General features: G+C 35.4%; 1 protein-coding gene across 1 annotated transcript in view; it reads left to right on the top strand.

Annotated features, from left to right (window-relative positions):
• FCHO2 (FCH and mu domain containing endocytic adaptor 2) overlaps window positions 1–24,779 on the top strand; it is a 122,636-nt gene that overhangs the window by 12,878 nt on the left and 84,979 nt on the right. The window contains 2 exon segments of the mRNA XM_053907273.1: window positions 4,245–4,336; window positions 21,562–21,636. Of these exon segments, the coding sequence (XP_053763248.1) occupies window positions 4,245–4,336; window positions 21,562–21,636 (167 nt within the window).

The following is a 24,779-nucleotide window of genomic DNA, read 5'->3' as shown; positions in this document are numbered from 1 at the left end:
AGTTTTATTCATTTTGCCAGAGAGAGAGAGAGTGAGCATGCACGAGTGAGGAGAGGCAGAGGGAGAGGGAGAGAGACAATCCCAAGCAGGCTCTATGCTGTCAGCACAGAGCCTGATGCGGGGCTTGATCTTGTGAACTGTGAGATCATGACCTGAGCCAAAGTCGAGAGTCGGACTCTTAGCTGACTGGGCCACCCAGGTGCCCCTACATAACCAGTAATATTAATGGATGTCTTTGAGTTTTTTCCATTTTTCACTATTATAAATAGTACTTCAGTAAATATTCTTCCACATGTATCTTTGTGTGTGTGTTTCTGTAGTATAGATTTCTAAAAGTGGGATTGCTGAATCAAAGGGCATGAATATTTACGGTTTTAGTAAAATATTGAAGATAAGAAGACATCTTTAGACATAATTCTATTTGATAATAAAAGTCTTTTGTCAAATTATTTGTACATTCATGTATTTGTAGTCAAGGAAAAGCCAGTTCTGCTTGCTTAACAGATTTTGTTAAGAAAAAAAATTTTGTGTTGAAAATGAGAAGAACATATCCACTTCAAGGTCTAAGGTGATAAAATGGATATGCAGTTCAGAAATACTTCTTATTTTACTTTTCTTTGAATTAGAGCCATCTACTAAAAACGTTGGTGACTAATATAAAATTACAGAACCTGTGTGGAGGTACTTCTGGTTAAAAAAAATTGGGGTGATCTTAAATGGTGGCAGAATTACAATGAGTTACAATTATCTTTTTCAAGAGTGGTCTCTCCCCGTTTCACCAGAATTTTCAGTGTTTTGTGCAGGTGAAGACACTGAAGCCAAATGGGCCTAGACCTCAGCTCCAGGGTTCTTGTCTTCTGCTGTATTTTTTGACATATAAATGTCTATGTATTTAGTATTTATTTAGTCATCTGTTATCAAAGCTGTAAAGTAAGTTTTTGGCAAGGGACAATACAATTTGGGTTCTTTGTCAGACACTTTGAAATTTTTTTTTTTTTTTTTTTTTTTTTAGAAAAAAGGTGTATTTGTATTTAAGTGTGTGTGTGGAGTGAGAGAGATCACCCTACACACTAGTGCCATTTGAAGTAGTAAAATTTTTGCTTAGTTTGTGCTAAAGTTCATGAGTAATAAATATTTGTGTTAATAGGTTTGTGAAATTGTTAATGAATAGTGCCTGGAGTTAGACTCATGTTTTCTGACCTCAATAAATGAAAAATCTGAAAATAAGAAGAAATGACAAATGGATTTGTAATCATGTGTTTATGCATATTCATTATATGTGAATATATGTTTATATTTAGTTGTTAGTGCATTTTGAGGCAGGGTTCTTCTGTATCACATCCTTATTAGAATGAATTTTCCTTGTCTTTCCAAGTGAAGACCTGAGGGATGGAGTAGTTAATACTGTTTCTTAAGGTATATTATTGATACTGTATTAATATTGTATTGTATATTAAATAGATTAATATTCATAATTTCCTCTATTAGGATTTTTAACTAGTAGGCTATTTGGATATCTGAAGTTCCCAAAAAAGAGCTTACTCTTTAAAGGACTTTTTGATTAAAACCCAAATTTCCAAATGTAATTTAACCTTTACTTGATTCCTAAATGTTTATAATACTATAACAGTGAGGGGTGCCTGGGTGGCGTAGTCAGTTAAACATCCTTGGTGAAGTGACTTCTAGTTAAGTGACTCTTGGTTTTGGCTCAGGTCGTGGTCTCACAGTTCGTGGGTTTGAGCCCTGTGTCAGGCTGTGCGCTGGGATTCTGTCTCGCTTTCTCTCTGCCACTCTCTTACCTTTCTCTCTCTCAAAAATAAATAAATAAACATAAAAAAATACTGTCACAGTGAGGCAAAACGCTCAGGACCTTGTTGCCCCAGTTACTAGATGGTGTCCAGTTTCTTATCTCTTTTAAAAAAAAGTTGTTTTTGTTTTTTTTTTAACTTGTAATCCTGGTAGAGTATTTCTTTGTTTATTTATTTATTTTTAATATATGAAGTTTATTGTCAAATTGGTTTCCATACAACACGCAGTGCTCATCCCAAAAGATGCTCTCTTCAATACCCATCAGCTACCCTCTCCTCCCTGACACCTCCCAACCCTCAGTTTGTTCTGTTTTTAAGAGTCTCTTATGCTTTGGCTCTCTCCCAACTGGTAGAGTATTTCTAATAGTCTGTGTGTCTGTTTGAATAGCCTTTTACTCCTAATTCACTTCCAATTTGAATATGATAATGCATATGCATAACACATACTGGGAACCCAGGTAACCTGACTTGTTAGATTTATATGCAAATGAGAAGTAGTAGATGTCTATTGAGAACTTTGGGGCATGAGAGCTTCAGACTTTTGATTTTATGGTTTTAGAATTTAAGTTTCATTTTGTTTTTAGAGTTCATGACTATATTTTGGAAGTTGGTGGATAGGTAATTATGTGTAATTTATGCATTCAAGTAATCAAATGAATCCCTTTGAGGATTCAGGTCCTTCATTATTTTGTCTGTAATTGTACTTACTAATCTGCATGATGATGTTATTTTTGCTTGCCATAAACTAGGGATAATGGTTATGTCAGAGAATATTCTTCTTTTGGTTAGAATAAATTTGCATGAAAAACCCATGGAAAGTAAAAAGCCAAAGTTAGATAATAACTTTTTTCTTTATGTTAAACATAAAAAATTATAGAAACCAAATGGGTATCTTTGGATTCATTAAAGACGATGGTTTTATGTTATATTCTTACTTGTGTAAAGAAATTGATGTTCAAAATGTTGAGTATATTGTTTTTTATTTTTTTATAATTAATTTTTTTAATGTTTGTTTTTGAGAGAGAGAGACAGAGTGCAAGTGGGAGAAGGGCAGAAAGAGAGGGAGACAGTATCTGAAGCGGGTTCCAGGCTTCAAGCTGTCAGCACAGAGCCCGACCTGGGGCTCGAACTCACAAACCATATCATGACTTGAGCCAAAGTTGGACGCCTAACCAACTGAGCCACCCAGGCGTCCTGAGTGTATTGTTTATATCATCTCATTATAAATAGGACATTTTATTGTATATGTGGCAAAATAATTACTTTCTGTATTAGTTTACAACTTTGGTAGGGATCATTTCAGTATAACAGGAATTCCAGTTTCCTGTTTTCAGTGAGCTGTAAAAAAATTAGGTTTCATATTGTGTAATTCTTGCTTACTGTATTGCTTTCTATTTCCAACAAATATAGTCAGTTCTTTATTATTTTATTTTCACTGGAGCAAAATAAAAACTAATTGTAAAGAGAGCTGTTGAGCTAAGTTTATTGAGTCTTGTGTTTCATCTATAAAATTGGTATTTCTAATGTTTTCTTTGCTGTGACTTGCTAACTTAGCATTTATTGGATTAAATGGCAGTAAAGGTTTTCTAGGATTGTGTAGTGGTCTGGTTCTGCTAATTTCCCATTAGTAGAGGACTAGCCAATGAGTGTTACTACTCTTTTATTAAAATTTTAAAATTTCTCACCTCTCAAGTTGTTTAAGTTTACTGAAAGATTTATGTTAGTGATTATAAAGTATTTTGTGGTATTGAATGGTTATGTGGTTAGTAATAGGCTATCTTGACCCAGAAGTCAAGTTTAGTTATTTATTTTTTAATTTTTAATTTTTAAAATTTATTCATTTTAGGGAGAGAGAGAGATTGTGAGCAGGGGACAGGGGCAGAGGGATAGAGAGAGGGAGAGAGAATCTCTGCACTCAGCACGGAGCCTAACCCGGGGCTCCATCCCACCTGAGCTGACATCGAGTCAGGCACTCAACCAACTGGGCCACCAAGGTGTCCCAGGATTTAGTTGTTTTAAAACAGGGACTCTTTGTTACATAATCAGGAATCCCTTAGTGCGTATTAAGGGAATTGAAATGGGATTTGGTGATGTATTTAAAAAGATACATGGTTATCTTTTCTAAATTAGGCTGCATGTTATTTCTTAAAATTTCAGACTTAATTTCATTTAATATACTTATTTGAGTGATTATACAATGTGTGCATGTGTGTTTAATGTGTGTATATGTATAATAAATTGTAAACTTTATTAAAGTGTAGAGTTTTCCTTTGATATAATTTGAAGTCATACAAGGAGAGGCAATGGTTCATTTAAGGAGAAATAGTTCACCTGAGCATTAGCATTGCATATTAGTTAATGGAGGGTTATTTGTAAGTCGTTTTGGTCATTTTGATCTTTTTTGTTTGTTAAACTAAAAATCTTTTTTGATTTCAGGGGGAAAAAAATAGTGGCTTTGATGTCCTTTACCATAATATGAAACATGGACAGATATCAACGAAAGAACTAGCAGATTTTGTGAGAGAAAGGTATGTATTTTTTTAGTAAGTCATTTAACAATTCATCATCAAATTAAATTTTAGAATAGAGATGGGAAAATTTTAGTTAGATTTGCATTAAAATAATCAAGTACACTTTTATAGTTATATTTTAAAGTAGTAGTTACCTGGCATCTACATGCTGAGGGCTAAATAGTGGCTCCAAATAATATTGCTACACTCCTGGTTTGCAAATCACTGCTTGAATATATATACCTGTTTTTCGTTGAAAGAGCTAGCAAGGTGGTACAATAGAAAAATTGAGAAATTTTGTGGGATAAAATATTATCATTTCTTTAAACAAACATGTCATTAAACATACTAAAATAAATTGAAAAATTTTCTGAATTTGTAGTTTAATTATGTATTATTATAACTTTTAAAACATTCGTTTGTTTATTTAGATTTTAAGTAGGCTCCATGACCGACATGGGGCTTGAACTCATAACACTGAGAGATCAACAGTCCCATGCTCTACTTACTGAGCCAGCCAGGTGCTCCTGTAATTTTATTTTAAAAAAATATAAGTATATATTTTTCCATTCTGTAAATTTGTAAAATGTGATTTTCTTTAAGACTCTTAGAATATAATAGTTTAAAAACTGTTACAATCAATGTATTTTGGTTTGAATAAAGCTATTTTGTGGCTAGGCCCAGTTTGTGATTTTTATACGAGCATGTGTTTTTGTTTTTTATTTTTTTATTTGAGAGAGAGAGAGTGCAAGCAGGGAGAGGGTCAGAGGGAGAGAGAGAATCTTAAGCAGGCTCTGTGCTTAGTATAGAGTCTGACATGGGTCTCAATCCCATGGGCCTGGGATCGTGACCTGCGCCGAAATCAATAGTCCGATGCTCAAGTGACAGAGCGACTCCAGCGCCCCTATATGAGCACATTTAAAATCTTTATCTTAGTAATATGGGGCTATTTTGCCATTATTTATTCATTTGTTTGTTTGTTTTTAAAGCTTTTATTTTTTAAGTAATCTCTACACCCAACATGGAGCTTGACCACACAACCCTGAGATCAAGAGTCACATGCTCCACCCACTGAGCCAGCCAGGTGCCCCAATATTTTGCCTTTTGATATAATACTCCGTTCATTGGGGTTTCTGGCTGGCTCAGTGGATGGAGCATGTGACTCTCAGTCTCGGGGTTGTGCATTCAACCCCCACACTGGGTATAGAGGTTACTTAAAAAAATAAACAAACAATACTCCATTCATTTCTTCTTTCAGTAATATATATTCCATGTTTGCTGTGTGCCAGGCACTTGTCTGGATTCTGAGAATATAGGGGTAAAGACATAGCTTTTGCTGTCATAGAGTTTACCAACTGATAGGAATTGGGGAACAAACTATTTTATGTAAGACCAGTCCTCTTCTGGCTTTCACTTCTCTTTTGGAGGTAAGAGAGAATCTAGAAGCTCTAAGTGCTATGGATAAGACTGTCCTTCACTAGCTTCTGCAACATCACTGGCAGGAGTAAAGAAGAGGCCTCAGAATACTGCATCTCCTGGCATGTCCTCTGGCCTTCCTTTTCCCCCAACATTTGCATCACTACTATAACTACTTTGAGACATTCAGGGCAGTTGTCATCAGGCCTTTTAGCCTATTTATGTCAGTTACCATAAGATGTCCAGAATCTACCATTTCTTGTCCAGAATCTAATCCCTTTATGATTCTTTGGGCAGTGAGACAACCAACCCTTCTTTCCACTAGTTCCCTACTTTAATGTTTTCTTCATAGCACTTAAAACCATGAGGTGTGTGATATTTTACTTATTTATTTGTCTCTCCCCTCTGGAATATAAATCCCACAAGGCACAAGGGCAGGGGTTTGGTTTTGTTTTGTTTTTTGTTTTTGCTTATTACTCCATCTCTTGAGCTTGGGAGAGTGCTTGGGTCTTAGTAGGCCCTAAGTAAGGATTTTTTGACAGAATAAATCTCTGACTTTACTGCCCTGATCCAAGCTGTCATTGTTGCCTGAACTGCAACAGTAGCTCCTCTTTTTTTTTTTTTTTTTCCTCTTCTTTAAGTTTATTTATTTATTTTGAGAGGGAGCATGAGCAGGGGAAGAGCAGAGACAGAGAATCCCAAGCAGGCTTATGCCGTCAGTACAGAGCCCAACGCAGGGCTCAATCTCACAAACTGTTGAGACCATGACCTGAGCCGAAATCAAGACTTGGGCGCTTAACTGACTGAGCCACCCAGGCGCCCCAACAACAGCTCCTCTTTGATCTGTCTACATTCGTTCTTATTCCCCTGCAACTTATTCTTTGTACTGTAATTGGAGTGCTTTTTCTAAACTGCAGTGAGGTTTGTTACCTTTCTGGTTTGAGTCATTTAGAAATCTTCCCATTACTCTTAAGGTAAGTCTGCCAACATCTTGGTCTGATCCCAAGCTACCTTTCAAGCTTTAGTTCATGCCAGAATCCTTATTCTTTCCTTTCCAGAGACATTGGCCATTTATTGAAAGACGTCTTCCAGTCCAGGCTTTGTACGTGCTTATTCCTGTTTTTGCCTAATTAACACCTGTTCTTTAGAGCTGAGCAGTGTGGTCAGTTCTCCAGAGATGCTTTTCCTCATTTCCCTGACTAGGTCAGAAATACCTATTATAGTATTTCTCAACATCATATATCTCTTTGCAGTATCTATAACATTTTATAATGATTCATTTTTTAATTTGTCTCTGTTTCCCTATAAAGGGAAAAGTATGTAGTATTCTTCTTTACCCTGGTGCCTTGTACAGAGCCTGGCATAATTAGATACTCATATTTCTTGAAGGAGTGAACGAGAAAGGAAGGAAGAAAAGATAGACACATAAACATAAACTGTGCACTATGGATTTTGCATACATTAGTTACCTCCTTTCACTATCAAAAGTTTCACTTCCATTTTAGAGATAAGAAAATCGGGGCCCAGAAAGTTTGATTTCCTAAGTCAATCATTCAGTTTCTCTCCTCCCCTCAGTCCCTCCTCCCTACTGGTTTGCTCCCTTCTTCCCTCTTGTATTCCTCTTTGCTCCTTTCTTCCTTTCCTGTCTTCCTCCCTTACTACCCTCGTCCTTCCTCTCTTCTTTCCAACAGCTTTATTGGAGTATAATTGACATACAGTATGCTGCATATTTGAAGTGTATAGTTTGATAAATTTTGACATATACACATACTCATGAAACCCATCACCACAACCAAGGTAGTGAACATATTCATCATCTCCTTTGTAATTCCTTGCCCCTGTCTCTCCCCCTCATTGCTAAACACCCACTCATTTGCTTCTGACATTTAGGTTAGTTTGCCATTTCTAGAATTTTATATGAATGTAATCATACAGGGTATAGTCTGTTATCCAGTACTTTCACTCAGTATAATTATGTTGAGATTGATCCATGTAGTTGCATTCATACCTTGCTACTGTTGAGTAGTACTCCATTTATAGATATCACAATTTATCCATTCATCTGTCAAAGGAAGTTGTACCTATCTTTTGAACTTTGTATTAATTATATCAGTTTAATCATATAGTAGTTATTTTGTCTTCTGTCAGTCAGCATGTTTATGAGATTAATTTGTATTTAGTTTAATTCATTTGCAATGCCATGTAGTATTAAATATGCCAAAATGTATCTACTACCATTGACAGAAATTTGGGATGTTTCCAGTTCTTTTTGCTATTACAAGTGATATTGCTTTGAATATTCTGGCACATGTGTCTTGGTATACATATACATGTATTTATATTAAGTATATACTCTGGAATAGAATTGCCAGGTGATAGAGTAATGTGTATGTTTAACTGTAATAGGTAATGCCAAAGAATTTTCCCAGGTGGTTGTACTAGTTTACAACAGCAGCAGTCTTGTTTCAGAGTTCTAGTCCTTCCATGTCCTCATCACCACTTGGTATTGCCAGTCTTTTAATTTGAATCATTGGATAAGTAGTGGTACAGGTATCTCCCACTTTTCAGAAGCTTGTGTTATGCCAGTTGGCTTTTATGGAAGACGTACGTTAGTACCTGTTTTTGCTAACCCAAGAGAAATTCGAAGAGGATTTTTGCTGTTACAAAAAATGGCAAAATGCGAACATAGCGTCCGGTGTTTGTTTTGCAGTGAGTCCTTCCTTCCATAAGGAAGCAGTGTGCACAGTGAGGGTGGCACTGCCAAGCTCCTTTCCCAGGACCTTTACTCAGCATCTCAGCATCAAGCTGCCATAGTGTTGAACTGTGTCTTTGAGCATCTGTACTTTATTTCAATTTATTTTGTGCATCTGTTAGCAAGATGTGTCCTACAGTATCAGAAAAGCCTAAGAGAGGTTATTTTGGGGGTCTGGGAAAGCTCAAAATAATTTCCATATAAATTAATGGTAATTGTTTCTTTGCTTTATGCCATTTGGCTTATGAAACGTTTCCTCAGAAGGCTTTACTTTTGGATAGTGAGGGATACCTGTATCTTACTGTGGTTTTAAAATGCATTTCCCTGATGAATAATAAGCTTGACATCCTCTCATATGTTCATTGGTCATTTGCATTTTCTTTTATGAAGTCCCTGTTCATGACTTGTATATTTTTTTAGTTTTTTCCCCCTTTTAAAAAATAAATTGAAGGAATTTTTATATATTTTGGGGGGATGCAGTTTGTTGGTAAGGTGTTACAAATTTATTTATAAATGCCCTTGATTTTTTATATATTGATTTTGTGTCTAGTAACCTGGTTGTTCTTGCTTATTCTGATAATTTATCTGTAGATTGTTTTGGATTTTCTATGTGTACAGTCATCTTGTACAAATGACAGTTTTACATCTCTCTTTCCAATCCTTATACTTTTTTTTATTTTTCTTGACTTCTCATACTGGCTAATACTTTAGGTATAATGCTGAATAGAAATGGAAATGTCAGGTGTCCTTGTCTTATTATTCCCAGTCTCACATTTCACTCTTAAATATGATATATTTATTCTGTTTTTTTCTCTACTGTTAATCAGATTATAGGAATTTCCTTGTTTATATTGTTTTGTAAGGTTTTTCTTTCTTTTTTTTTTTTTTTTAATTCTGCATGGATGTTGAATTTGGTCAGATACTTTTCCTGTATCCATTGATGCGGTATGTTTTTCTTTCTTTCTTTCTTTCTTTCTTTCTTTCTTTCTTTCTTTCTTTCTTTCTTTCTTTCCCTCTCTTGTTAAAATCTGAATTACATTGAATTTTTTTTAAGATTTTATTTGTAAATTTTTATTTATTTATATTCTAGAGAGACAGAGATAGGGCGAGTAGGGGAGGTGCAGAGAGAGAGGGAGACAGAGAATCCTAAGCAGGCTCTGTGCTGCCAGTGTAGAGCTTTGCACAGGTCTTGAATTCACAAAATTGTGAGATTGTGACCTGAGCCAAAACCAAGAGTCAGACATTCAACCAATTGAACTACCCAGACATCCCTATTTTATTTTTTTAAAGTAATCTCTACACCCAGCATGGCACTCGAACTCACAACCCCAACATCAAGAGTTGCATGCTCTCCTGACCGAGCCACCCAGGCGCCGCACATTGAATTTTGAATGTTAGACTAACTTTTCATTCCTCATATAAACTCAACTAGGTGGAGTTGTATTATCATTTTTATATATTGGTGGTTCAGTTTGCTATTTTATTTAGGATTTTATCATCTGTATTTGTGATTGAATTTGGCCTGAAAAATTCCCTTTATCTAACTATCTTTCTTAGGTTTTGGTATCAAGATTTGTTGGCCTTATAAAATGAGTTGGGGAGTATACATCTTTTTTTTTTTTCTGAAAAAAATATGTGGCAGATTATGGTTTCTTCTTTATGTGTTTCATTAACTTTGCTGGTAGACCCACTGGGACTTGAAATCACCTTTATAGGAAGGTTTCAATTACATATGTAATTTCTTGAATAGTTACAGGACTCTTTGGATATTCTAGTTCTTCTGTGAGTTTGATAAGTTATATTTTTAAGGAATTTTTTTCATTTATGCTTTCAGATTTATAGGCAAAAACTTATTCTTTTTTTTTTTTTTTTTTAATGTTTATTTACTTTTGAGAGAAAGAGAGAGAGACAGAGGTATGAGCAGGGGAGGGGCAGAGAGAGAGGGAGACACAGAATCCAAAGCAGGCTCTAGGCTCTGAGCTGTCAGCACAGAGCCTGATGTGGGGCTGGAACTCATAAACTGCAAGATCATGACCTGAGTTGATGTTGGACACTTAACTGACTGAGCCACCCAGGTGCCCCAAAACCTTATTCTTAATATCCTTTTATGAACAGTTTTATTTTTGTTTTTTTAAAAAATGCTTATTTATTTTGAGAAAGAGCATGAGCAAGGGACGGACAGAGAGAGAGGGAGAGGGAGAATCCCAAACAGGTTCCATGCTTTCATCACAGAGCCTGCTGTGGGGCTTGATCTCATGAACTGCGAGATCATGACTTGAGCAGAAATCAAGAGTTGGCCACTTAACTAACTGAGCCAGCCAGGCCCCCTGTTTTGTAAACCTTTTAAATATCTGATGGATCTGTACTAGATGTTCCCTTTTCATTCCTGACATCAGTTATTTGTACCTTCTCTGGATTTTATCAGTCTCCTTTGTCACTTGTTGGTTTTAAAAGTTTTTATAAAGAAGCAACTATTAGTTTTGTTGATCCTTTTTGAATATTTGTTTTTTATTTCATTAACTTTGTGTTCCTTATCTCTTTTGACTTTGTATTCAGTTTGCTGTTCTTTTTCTGACTTTGACATAGATGTGTGACTTAATGATTTTCAACCATTTTTACTTTAAGATTATTTTTTAAATGTCTATTCCTGAGAGAGAGAGAGAGAGAGACAGACAGACAGACAGACAGACAGACAGAGACAGAGCATGAGCCAGGGAGGGGCAGAGAGAGAGAGGGAGATACAGAATCTGAAGCAGGCTCCAGGCTCTCAGCTGTCAGCACAGAGCCCGTCGTGGGGCTCAAACTCACGAACCGCGAGTTCATGACCTGAGCCGAATTTGGACGCTTAACTGAGTGAGCCACCCAGGTGCCCCAAGATTTAATTTTTTTAGATAATCTCTTCACTTAATGTGGGACTTAGACTCCAAACCCCGAGATCAAGACTCCCATGCTCCACTGACTGAGCCAGCCAGGTGCCCCAACCTTTTTTCATTTCTGATATAGTCATTTAAATCTGTAAATTTCCCTGAAGCATTGCTTTGTTATGCTTCACGAGTTTTGAGTAATAGGATTTTCATTATATTTAATTTAAAGATATTTTAAGGATTAAAGAATTTAAAGATAATGTGCTTTCTTCGTTGCCTCCCTGGGTTATTTAGAAGTAAATACATAAATAAATATGTATGTGATACATATATTTATATTGTTTGTTTTTGTTACTATTTTTGTTTTTGAGAGACAGCTTGAGCACTGGAGAGGGAAAGGGAAAGAAATTCTTAAGCAGGCTCCACACCCAGCATGGAGCCCAACATGGGTCTCAATCTCATGATCATGAAATCATGACCTCTGCTGAAATCAAGAGTCAGATTCTTAACTAACTGAGCCACCCAGGCACCACTAGAAGTATGTTTTTAAATTTCCAAATATGTGATGATTTTAAAGGTATAGTCTAGCTCATGCTTAATTGCATGTGGTTAGAGAACATACTTTGTATGATTTCAGCGTTTGGAAATTTGTTCACACTTGGGTTATGGACCAGGATAGAGTCGGTATTGGTAAATATCTGCATATACCTGAAAAGACTGTATTTTGCATTTGTTGTCTATATGTATTTTTAGGGTAAGTTTGTGCATTCTGTTGTTCAACTGTAATACATCCCTACTGGTTTTTATTTTTTTATCCTGCTTGTTTTATCAATTTCTGAGAGAGTTATATTGAAAATCTCATTCTGATTGTGATATTTCTGTGAATCCATATAGTTGTGTCAATTTTTGCTTAATGTATTTGAGGCATGTTAGTAGGGGGCTACAAAATCTTTTTTTTTATCTTTTATTTTTTTAAATGTTTATTTTTGAGAGAGCGAGACAGAGTGTGAGAGGTGGAGAGGCAGAGAGAGAGAAGGAGTCACAGAATCTGAAGCAGGCTCCAGGCTCTGAGCTGTCAGCACAGAGCCTGACGTGGGGCTTGAACTCAATGGACTGAGATCATGACCTGAGCTGAAGTTGGACGCTTAACCTACTGAGCCACCCAGGCGCCCCATTCTTTTTTTTTTTTTAATGTTTATTTTTGGGAGATAGCATGTTCATGTGAGCTGGGGAGGAGCAGAGAGAGGAAGATAGGATCCAAAGTGGGCTCTGCACTGACAGCAGAGAGCCGATGTGGAGCTTGAACTCATGGAACCTTGAAATCATGACCAGAACCAAAGTCAGATGCTTAACTGACAGAGCCACCCAGGCGCCTCCAAATTCTTTTTTTTTTATTGAAGTATAGTTGACACACAATGTTAACATTAGCCTCAGGTGTATAGCATAGGTATTTCACAACTGTATACTTTATGCTATGCCTACAAGTTTAGCTACCATCTATCATTATACAGTGCTATTACTGTACTATTGATTATATTTCCTATACTGTACCTTTCATCCCCATGACTTATTCATTCCATAACTGGAAGCCTGTACCTCCCGCTCCCCTTCACCCATATTCCTCCCCATCCCTTCCCTCCAGCAGCTATCAGTTTGTTCTTTGTATTTATAGGTCCGTTTTTGTTTTTGTTTGCTTGTTCCTTTGTTTTGTTCTTTAGATTCTACATATAAGTGAAACCATATGGTATTTGTCTGACCTACTTCACTTAATGTAATACCCTCTAGGTCCATGCATGTTGTTGCAGATGGCAAGATTACTCATTCTGAGTAATTATCTTTTCCTTCCTTCCTTCCTTCCTTCCTTCCTTCCTTCCTTCCTTCCCACATTTTCTTTATCCATTTTATCTATCAGTGGACATTTAGGTTGCTTCCATATATTGGCTATTGTAAATAATGCTGCAGTAAACATAAGGGTACATATATCTTTTCAAGTTAGTGTTTCAAGTTAGTGTTTTCATTTTCTTTGGGTAGATACCCAGTAGTAGAATTACTGGGTTGTATGGTATTTTATTTTTTGAGGAACCTCTATAATATTTTCCACAGGGACTGCATGAATTTACATTCCTACCAACAGTGCATTAGGGTTTCTTTTTCTCCACATCTTCGCTAACACGTGTTTCTTGTTTTTTTATTTTTTGTTTTTGATATTACCTATTCTGACTGATTTGAGGTAGTGTCTTACTGTGATTTTGATTTGCATTTCTCTCATGATTTGTAGTATTGAGCATCTTTTCATGTGTCTGTGGGTCATCTGTATGTCTTCTTTGAAAAAATGTCTTTAGATCTTCTGGGTTGGTACAAATTTAAAACTATTACATCTTCAGGATGAACTGCACTTTTTATCATTATGAAGTGTCCTTTATATCTGTGACATTGTTTATTGCCTTGAAGTTTACTTTGTTTTTGTAGGGTCATCGGTTTGCTTTTGGTGAGTGTTTGCATGATATATGTCTTTTCTTTGCTGTTTTCTTGTGGTGTAGTTGTGTTTCTTATTTTTAAAGGCACTTTGACAGTCTTTATTTTAATTGGAGCATTTAGTCTCTAACGTACAGTAGAATTGCAGATATAGTTGGGTTCAAATCTGTTGTCCCAGAAGTTGTCATACTTTTTATGTAGAGGTCCAGAAAGTCACTATTTCAGGCTTTGTGTGTCATCTGATCTCTGTTGCAGGTATTCGGCTCTGCCATTTTAGTACAAAAGTAGTCATAGCCAACATGTAAATAAATGTTCTTGGCTGTGCTAATAAACTTTATGGGGACAAAAATGGGCCATATTTGGTTGATGGTCTTGTAGATTGCCAAACTCTGTGTTATTTTAGTATTTGCTATTTGTCTTACTTGTTTGGTATTTTTTCCTCCTCTTTCTTGCCTTTTGGCCTGTTTTTTTTTTTTTTTTTAATTCTTGTTTTTTTTTATTAGCTTAGAAGTAAAAACCCTCTTCTACTGTTCTTTTATTAGTTATCCTAGAGATTATAATATACTTAATTGAGCTGTTAACTTACAATAATTGATCCTTTTACCCTCTTTCTGAAAATGTCGGAACCTTAGAATACTATCACGTCCTGACTTAATGCCTCATAGGACATTTGTGTGTATGTGTTTAACTTTGTCCTATGAACATTGAAAATTTTCCATTAAAAACTTTTTTTTTATTGTGGAAATACATTTCTTTAACTTTTTATTATGGAAAAATTCAAACTTAGTACAAAATGCATTAAATATATAAACCACTAAATAATGAACTCTAATATAGTGTCAGCAATTTTTGCTATTTTGCTAGTCTTGCTTAAAGCATTTCCCTAGCATCAAATTGTTATGTTCATGGATACTTTTTTTATATGTATCTCTAATACCTAAGGACTTAAAGAAGAATGATATTATTAGTCATCTAATAAAATTAGCTGTAACTTAGAAAATATTTTCTAATATCTAATCCAGCTGATTTATTCAAATCAGATTGTTACATATTTTATTCTTCTATATTCTTAGTATTTTGGATGGTCATTATTTAGATTTATTACAATTATTTACTTTTTCTCTGATAATTTGTCTTTTTCTCTTTTTTCACTTCTGTTTAAATTTTTTTTTTTAACGTTTTATTTATTTTTGAGACAGGGAGAGACAGAGCATGAATGGGGGAGGGTCAGAGAGAGGGAGACACAGAATCTGAAACAGGCTCCAGGCTCTGAGCTGTCAGCACAGAGCCCGACACGGGGCTCGAACTCACGGACCGCGAGATCATGACCTGAGCCGAAGTCGGCCGCCCATCCGATGGAGCCACCCAGTCGCCCCTTCACTTCTGTTTTAAAAACATCTTAGGGGCGCCTGGGTGGCTCCGTCGGTTGGGCGTCCGACTTCAGCTCAGGTCATGATCTCACAGTTCATGGGTTCGAGCCCCGTGTCGGGCTCCGTGTCGGGCTCTGTTCTGACAGCTCGGAACCTGAAGCCTGTTTCAGATTCTGTGTCTCTTCTCTCTCTCTGCCCCTCCCCTGTTCATGCTCTGTCTCTGTCTCACAAATAAAAAATAGTAAAAAAAAAAAAAATTTTTTTTTAAACATTTTAAATATTTCTTTAAAAAAATTTTTTTTACATTTATTTATTTTTGAGAAACAAAGTGAGACAAAGCGTGAGTGGGGCAGGGGCAAAGAGAGAAGGAGACACAGAATCTGAAGCAGACTGCAGGCTCTGAGCAAGCGGTCAGCACAGAGACTGATGCAGGGTTCGAACCCACAAACTGTGAGGTCATGACCTGAGCCGAAGTCGGATGCTCAACCGACTGAGCCACCCAGGCGCCCCTTAAATATTTCTTTTAATGAGTATTTTCTGTTAATGAATTCTCAGTTTTTATTAGTCTGATCATATCTTTATCTTCATTTTAAAAACTTTTTATTATCGACAACTTCAAACACATATAAAACTTTACTCAGAAGTCATGAACTTAATGTAATGAACTTCCATGTTGTAATCACTGAGCATGAATACTTAGCAAAACACAACCAGTCTTGTTTCATCTGTTTTATACCACTGAGTTGTTGTGAAGCAAATCTCAGATTCAGAAACCTTACATTACATCCATTAGTATTTCATATGTATCTTTAGAAAAAATCTGTAGAAATATGAAGTAAATCTCAGATTCAGAAACATTACATTTCATCCATTAGTATTTAGAAAAAATAAAAAGAGCTTTTTAAAAAATATAACCACAATATGTTATCTAAAATTATATATTAACTTCTTAATATCAGCAAATATCCAGTCAGTGCTTTGTTTTCCTCAGTTGTCTTATATACACAGTACATGTGGTTGATTTCCTCCAGTTAGGATCCCATGAAGATTTACACATTTTGTTTGGTTGATAGGATTTTTGAGATTTTTCAAATGCTAATCTGTAGGTCTATCTCTCCACCACCTTCATAATTTTTAATTTCATTTTAGAAACCAGATTTATTTTTTTGTTCTCTAGAGTGTCCACTATCCTGGAATATGCTAATTGCATATCCATAGTTTTATTCAGTATTTTTCTTTGCTCATTTCCTATAAATTGTCATTTAAACCTAGCAGCTTGATCAGACTGAGTTCAGTATTTTGACAAGAATACTTCATAGGTGGAGTTGTGTACTTCACTGGAGTCATATAATTATCTGGTTATATCTGTTTTATTATGTTAGTAAGTATTGATTGTCACCTAGATCCATGATTTCATTAATGTTTTTTATTTCCAGTCATGTTTTTGCTAGATATTGGATTCTAGTTGGCAGGGTTTTTTTTGGTAAGGTTTTTTTTTTCTTAGAGCAGCTTTAGGATTACAACAAAATTGAGAGGAAAATACAGAGATTTCCCATTTGTTCCCTGCCCTAACTTATGCATAAATAGCCTCCCCTGTCATCAACATCATTTACCAGAATGGTCTATTTAAAAGATTTAAAAAAAAAAATTATTTATTTTTGAGAGAGAGAGTGAGCAGGGGAGGAACAGAGAGAGAGAATCCCAAACAGGCTCTGCATTGTCATCACAGAGCTCATTGCAGGGCTTGAACCCATGAACCGTGAGATCATGACCTGAGCTGAAATGATGAGTTGAGCGCTTAACTGACTGAGCCACACAGATGCCCCTTAAAAGACTTCTAAAATTTTTAATTGAAATATAGTTGACATACGATTTATATTACTTTCAGGCATACAATATAGTGAATTGACAATTACATACACTACAAAAAGCTCACCACTGTAAGCGTGGTTACAGTCTATCACCATACAGAGTTTTTCCAGTATTGTTGACTCTTGTTCCCTATGCTGTACTTCTCATACCCATAACCTTTTTATTTTATAACTGGAAGTTTGTACCTCTTACTCCCCTTCACCTGTTTTCTCCATTTCCCCACCATCCCCTAGAATGGTACATTTTTTACCAAGGATGAACCTGCATTGACACATCATAATCACCCAAAGTCCATTGTTTTACCTTGGGGTTCACTCTTGGTATTGTACATTATATGGGTTGGACACATGATAATGGCATAGATCCATCATTACAGTATTATGTAGAATTTGTGAATTTATGACTGTCCTAAGAATTCTTTGCATTCTTTTGTATTGTTTTCATAGTTTGGCCTTTTCCAGATGTTATATAGTTGAAATCAGACAGTGTGTAATAGACTTTTCAGATTGGCTTCTTTCACTTAGGAATATGCATTTAAAGTGCCTCTGTCTTTTCATGGCTTAGTAGCTCATTTCTCTTTAGTACTGCATAATATTCCATTGTTTGGATGTATCATAGTTTATCCATTTACCCACTAAAGGATATCTTGTTTGCTTCCAAGTTTTGGCAGTAATGAATAAAGCTGCTGTAAGCATCTGTGTGTGGGTTTTTTCTGTAAACTTAAGTTTCCAACTCCTTTCGGTGGATACTAAGGAACTCCATTGCTGGATTATATAGTAAGAGTATGTTAAGTTTCATAAGTAACCCTCAAACTGTCTTCCAAAGTGGCTGTATCATTTTGCATTTCTGTCAGCAATGAATGAGAATTCCTTTGCTCCACATCCTTGCCAGTATTTGGTTTTCTCAGTGGTTCAGACTTCAGTCCTTCTAATAGGTATGTAGTCATATCTTGTTTTAATTTATATTTTCCTGATGACATGATCTCTAGCATATTTTCATATGCTTATTTGCCAACTGTATATCTTTTTTTAGGGAGATGTCTGTTAAGGTCTGTGGCCCATTTTTTAATCATGTTATTCTAAGAGTTCTTTGTGTATTTGAGATAACAGTCCTTTTTCACATGGTGTCTTTTGCCAATAGTTTCTCCCAGCCTATGACTTCTTTCTCTTGACATTGTCTTTCACAGAGCAAAAGTTTTTAATTTTAATGAAGTCCACCTTATCATTGATTTCTGTCATAGATTTTATCTTTGTTTATCTAAAAAGACAGCACCTAAGACATCATACCCAAGGTCTTCTTAGGTTTTCTTATGCTTTTCCTAGGAGTTTCAGTTTTGTGTTTCACTGGATTTTAAAAAAAATTGAAGATCATTCTAGTATCTACTGTTGAGATGTCAGCTATCAGTAATTATTGCTTCTTTAGAGGTAACATTCAGTGGTTGGAAGTGTTTAGCTGCTTTTAAAATCTTTTAGTCTTTAATTTTCAGCAGTTTTACTATGACTAGGTGTAGATGTAGTTTTACTATGTGATGAGATGTACATATCTTTTTATTTATCCTCTTAGGGTTTGTTGGGCTACTTGGATCTGTGGTTTGAAACCTTTTGTCAGTTTTGGAAAATTGTCCATTATTGTCTCTGAAAATAATTTCTTCTGACCCATTTTTCCCCCTTTACACATATGTTAGAGTTTTTTACTTTGTCCTTTGTCCTTCTGTTTTCCATTCTTCCATTTCTCTTGTTTTCCATTCTTTTGTCTCTCTGAGCTTTATACCAAGATAGAGTCTTCTCATCCCTCTTCTGGTTTATTTATACTCATTATAGTGTATTGAATCTGCTATTTAACCCCATCCATTGAGATACTAATTTTTGATACTACATTTTTCAGATACAGAATTTGTATCTTTTTTCAAATTTGCTATGATTTCCTTTACTTTTTAAAAATGATTTCCATTTCCCTATTGAAATTTTTGATTTAATGTACTGTCTCCTTGAACATAATACATAAACTCATAAAGTCCAAGCTTTGTAATCTCAGCATTTGAAACATTGCTCATTTGTTCCTCCTGGTTTTCGTTCATTTGTCATATTTGCCTGATGGTTTTATGAATGTATGTTAAGACATCCATACAGGATCCAATATCAAGGTTTGAAAAGGTATGGTTTGCAGTCCCTTTGAGAACTTGCCTACTAAACATTCATCCTTACTCTTTGAGTCTCAAAGGGTATGGGATTTCCCATGCTTAACATCTTTGGCGAGTCTCAATCTAGTTTTGTCTCCCTTGCTCTGTGAGAGTTTTTCAACTCTGCTCCACTTCTCAGTCTCAGCTGCTGCTTCTAGATGCCCCCCAGGGAAAAGCTGACCGACATATCTGACTTACTTTTCTGGATAGCCTTCTCTTAAATCTTGGCTTACTCATTGCTCTTTTTTTTTTTTTTTTTTTTTTTAATTATTTATTTTAGGGAGAGAGAGAGAAAGTGTGTGCAGGGAAGGGCAGAGAGAGAGGGGGACACAGAATCTGAAGCAGGCTTCAGGCTCTGAGCTGTCAGCACAGAGCCCGATGCAGGGGGCTCGAACTCGACAAACCATGAGATCATGACCCGAGCCAAAGTTGGACACTTAACTGACTGAGCCACCCAGGGGCCCTATTGGCTTACTCAGTCTTAACTGCCTCCTTAGCTTCTGTTGCCTTTTAGCCCCCTTTCTCCATATTTTTCTGGCTTTCCTCATCAGGATGTTTTTTTGTACCAGTTTACTATTGCTGGAGATTGAATCATTTTTTTTGTGCTGTTGAACTTATCCATTGAGATAGTAATATTTTTTTTCTGTATTAACTCTTTTTAGATGATCAGAGTACCGCCCCTGTGATATAGTATATTAAAAAGACACACAGAAGTTTAAAGGAGAAAAAAAAAAAGTCACAGTCCCATCAGTGAGAGGCAATTACTAATAATAGTTCCTTTTTGTTAGCTGGTTTTTGTGAGCAGGGCGCTGGGGAAGAGTTTGAAGATAAGCTTAGTTTGAATATTCTGAGTTTGAGGGGATTAAGGTACCTAAGTAGGGTTATGCTTGAGACATTTAGATATTAAATTGATGGTTTGATGTAAGAACAGTGTGGAGATCTGGATTTGGACATTAAAAGCAGAAAGTTTCAGGGCACCTGGGCAGCTCATTCGGTTAAGTGACTGACTTTTAGTTTCAGCTCAGGTCAAGATCTCACAGTTTGTGAGTTCAAGCTGCATGTCAAGCTCTGCACTGATGGGGCAGAACTTGCTTGAGATTCTCTCTCCTCTCTCTGTCCCTTCCCTGCTTTCACTCTCTCTCTCAAAGTAAATAAACATTTAAAAAAAAAAAGTTAGTTGAACCTGTCAAAGTAGATGGAAGGTCTTTGGTGTTTTGTAGATTATATTTCACTGTTACAGGTTGCACAGATAGAGAAGGGACAGGGTAATTGTGGGAGAGATAAGACAAAACTTAACTTTTCTAGTGTTAAGAAGGCCAGTACAGTCTCATATTTTGTATTTGAGATTATGTGTTTAAGGGAAAAATTGTTTTCTTCCATATTTAATGGTTTGGTTGATTTTTTTTAAAGCCTAAAATCCTATATGCTAAATTAGTGGTTATATAAAACACAGTTTTCAAAACAATTTTTTTTAATGTTTATTTATTATTAAGAGGCAGAGACAGAGCGTGAGAGGGGCAGAGAGAGGGGGAGACACAAAATCTGAAGCAGGCCCCAGGATCCAGCTGTCAGCACAGAGCCTGACGTGGGGCTTGAACTCATGAACTGGAGATCATGACCTGAGCCGAAGTCAGACGCTTAACTGTCTGAGCCACCCAGGTGCCCCATAAAACAGTTTTTTAGCGTGAAATACTTATTTATTAGTGTTTTAGATCTAATCACAAAATAGATTAAGCCTTGATAACTTATGTTTGGCTTGTCCAAATGACAATCATCAATCTTTTGTTCTATTAAATGTGCATAATAGTGAAATCACAGTATTAAAGAATAATAAATCTATATTAACTATACTAGAGAAGTATTAAGTACAAATGACTTTCACACTGAATTAGTTTACAGAGAAATAAAGAGAGACAGTCAAGAAGCAGTGCTGTTGTACTTGTCGTTCAAATAACCACTGATACGTTAAAATAAAAAGAGTAATGATTTCATTTAATTTTTGGGATACAAATTTTTTTAGTTCTATACAAGACCAGTTCTTTAAATATATGTGCTCAAAGGGCATTTAAGGATAGGCCTGAAATTTATGACCACGTATTTGTTTATTTTTAAGTAAGCTCTGTGCCCAACATGGGGCTTGAACTCACAACCCCAAGATCAGGAATAGAATATTCTACCGACTGAGCCACCCAGGTGCTCCAGTACCTACTTATTTTTAATATATATTTGAGTTTTTTGTTTATACAGTTTTAATTGTATTTTGATAATTTTTCTGTGTTTGAGAGCTCTTATCATACGGAAATTTGATTTAACAGAGCTACAATAGAAGAAGCATACTCCAGGTCAATGACAAAACTAGCAAAATCCGCAAGCAACTATTCACAGCTTGGGTGAGTTAATGTCTTTGAAAAACTTTTTCAATGTTGATTTAGGCACAGTTCTTGAGAATGTTAGGTTCTTATTGAAGATTAATTGTTGGTAAATATAATAATATATAATGTACTGAAAAATGTTTTTATATATGAATATATTCTTGACTTAATAGAAAATAGAATTGAACTAATCAGTTAATGCAGTCTAAGTAAATGAAACCCATTTTCCCCTTTATTTAACTACCTAGTCATTTGGTAGTATAATTTTGAGATCATAAATGTTATCTATTGTACATGGTTATTCTAGTTTTCTGTAAGTTCACTTAAATTATGTTGAATAGCGATCTTTACAAAGTCACTTAAACTTGACTGAAATGATTAAAATTTATTAAAAAGGTCTCATGATTTTATAGACTATTAAATATTTCTCTTAAAAATTTGTGGTGAGAAAATATGTTCTTTGAAAAATGAATATTAAGAATACATTTTAGGGGTGCATAGGTGGCTCAATCAGTTAAGTCCCGACTATGGCTCAGGTCATGATCTCACATTTCGTGAGTTCAAGCCCTGTGTCAGGCTCTTTGCTGACAGCTCGCAGCCTGGGTCCTGCTTCAAATTCTGTGTCTCTCTCTCTTTCTGCCCTTCCCCTGCTTGTGCTCTCTCTCTCTCTCAAAAATAAATAAAAAAAAAAATAAATAAAAGAATTCATTTTAAATAAGATACGCTACATGGCTTTAGTAGTTCTGGGAGGAGATATTGTATAATTTATACCACAAAAACCCTGGGAGGAATATTTAATCTTTTTTAATTATCTAAGAATTGGGGGAAGGTATACTTTAAGATAATTTAACAAGTAATTCACCTGTGAATCCCCTGAAATTTTAATAGGTATTAGTTCATATTTTTGATGAAGAGGGGTTTTTTTTTCAATATATGAAATTTATTGTCAAATTGGTTTCCATACAACACCCAGTGCTTGATGAAGAGGGTTTATACCATCTATTAGATTCACAAACGGTTCCCTGAACCAAAAAACTGGTTAAGAATGAAAATATTCTTTTGTGTGGTTGAATGAGTTTAAATGAAAATCTTGCTAAATTGTGGCCTAGGTAGAGAGTTGTACTCTCAGTTCATCCTCATCATGGTGACACTGTCCATTATATTAAGTGTTGATAGTTGCAGCTAAGAGGACCTTCTGTAGCCCTGCACTATGGCTAGGAAGGCTGGGGAGCTGCTACCTTTTTCACCCAGAGGAGAGTGGGGACTGTTAGTTGATGACCATCTAGTGTTGTTTTTCCTCCAGTTGTCTTCCAATTCTTTCTCCCACCCCCCCACTCCCTTGGTACATCACTTTTCTGGCAGCCTCCTTTTTCTAAAGCCTTTATGTTGACATGCTTCTTCTAAAACATTATTTATTTATTTGCCATCGTAGAAGGGCTAGAAAGTAACTGGAATAGCAGAAGCTGGCTTTAAACAGTTGGTTGTGGTTTTATTATAGGAAATTCTACCCTATTTTTAGTTGTCAGGTGAGAGATACAAAAAACATGAATTAACTTCAACTGTGTTTCTGGATAAGATATTGACAACATTTCTGTCTTTGGAATGTGTACTTCTCATAAATAATAGATGATATTTTATGTGTTAGTGTCATTACTTAAGATCATAAATATTTTAAATATTAATATTTTACTGATGGATATTTAAGCAATTGAATTTTCTCTTTATTTTTTTTGCATTTAAAAATACTTTGGACTTGTCAGTTTTCTTTCTTACTGCTTACTATATATTAATATATATTACTTGACCAGAAAAAAAGGTTTGTATATCAAACTTTTAAAATGTAAAGAAATTTGACATTCCTTAAGGAAACCTGTATTTAAAGAAATCTTATGTTGAACCCCTTTACAGTGTAAAGAATCCTTTGGTAAAGGTACACTCCCATCTTTCTGCTTTGTCCAGTCCGGACTACCATGTATCAGGTTTACATGAAGTGATATATATGTATTTTGGTGCTGTAGTGAGTGGATAATTTTCAGTTGTCTATTTTTATTCTCAAACTCCTCCTTTTAACTCCTTGCCAGCTGATTAGATTTTAAAGTTTAAGTTGAAATCTAATCGGAGCAGCCTTATTCTAAGCATGTTAATTTTCCTGTTTGAACTTCTTTATTATTGCTTAAAATGATCATTATGTGTTAGCATTCCTACTGGGTAGGAAATGTAATAATTTGAAATGTAATAATTGGTAGGAAATATACATAATAGGATAAGTAATTTATTTCTTTACCCTCTTGCTGTGTGCTGCTATTTGTTTTCTAGAAGTTTTGTCATAGAGTAAAACAGGTGCTGTTGAAAATATCTTAGGAAGTACTTGAAGAAAACATAGGGTAAAATTATCTGTAGATCATTCCTTATTGACTAAATTGGTTTAAGCTAACCATTGACATCCTAAATACTGTACTATCCAAGATGCAATAATGTAGTAACTTTTGGACATACTTGAATGTACTGAAAATACTAAATTCTCAGTATTGAGAAAAAGTGGTAGGAAAGTATGTCTTGCATCACGTATCCTGTACTAGAAAGGGACTGTGTTAGTGTTTTTTAAAGTATGCAGATAAAATTATCTGAAATAAGATTTCAGATTAACAGTTCTAAAATATTTTCAAATGATTATTAAGGGTGACTAATCTTAAAAAATCCTGTGAATTTGACTTTTGCGTGTTTGAAATCAAAGGAACTTTTGTTTATTAAAATTTTTTTATTAATGTTTATTTGTGTGTGTGAGAGAGAAACAGCACGAATGGGGAAGGGGCAGAGAGAGAGGGAGACACAGAATCCGAAGCAGGCTTCAGGCTCTGAGCTGTCAGCACAGAGCCTGACATGGGGCCCGAATCCATAATAGGTGAGATCATGATCTGAGCTGAAGTCGGACGCTTAACCAACTGAGCCACCTAGGTGTCCCAGAGGAACTTTTATTTTTGATGAGACATTTTAGATGAACACTAAGTAGTCAAAAATTAAAATTTGGAAACAAGTTAATTTTATAATAGACAAGTCTAACCAAATCAACTCAGAAATAGTATGATATGGTTAATAGAGAGCCATGGCCAGACTTCTGATAAATATTTAACTGATTTCTGTGTACCCGACTGAGGTCCAAA

The sequence above is a fragment of the Panthera pardus genome, unplaced genomic scaffold (genome assembly GCF_024362965.1).
Source record: "Panthera pardus isolate Hobbes unplaced genomic scaffold, ASM2436296v1 HiC_scaffold_2, whole genome shotgun sequence".
NCBI classification, from domain to species: domain Eukaryota; kingdom Metazoa; phylum Chordata; class Mammalia; order Carnivora; family Felidae; genus Panthera; species Panthera pardus.
The sequence above is the reverse complement of the archived record's forward strand: the minus strand, read 5'-3'. Positions and strand labels throughout refer to the sequence as shown.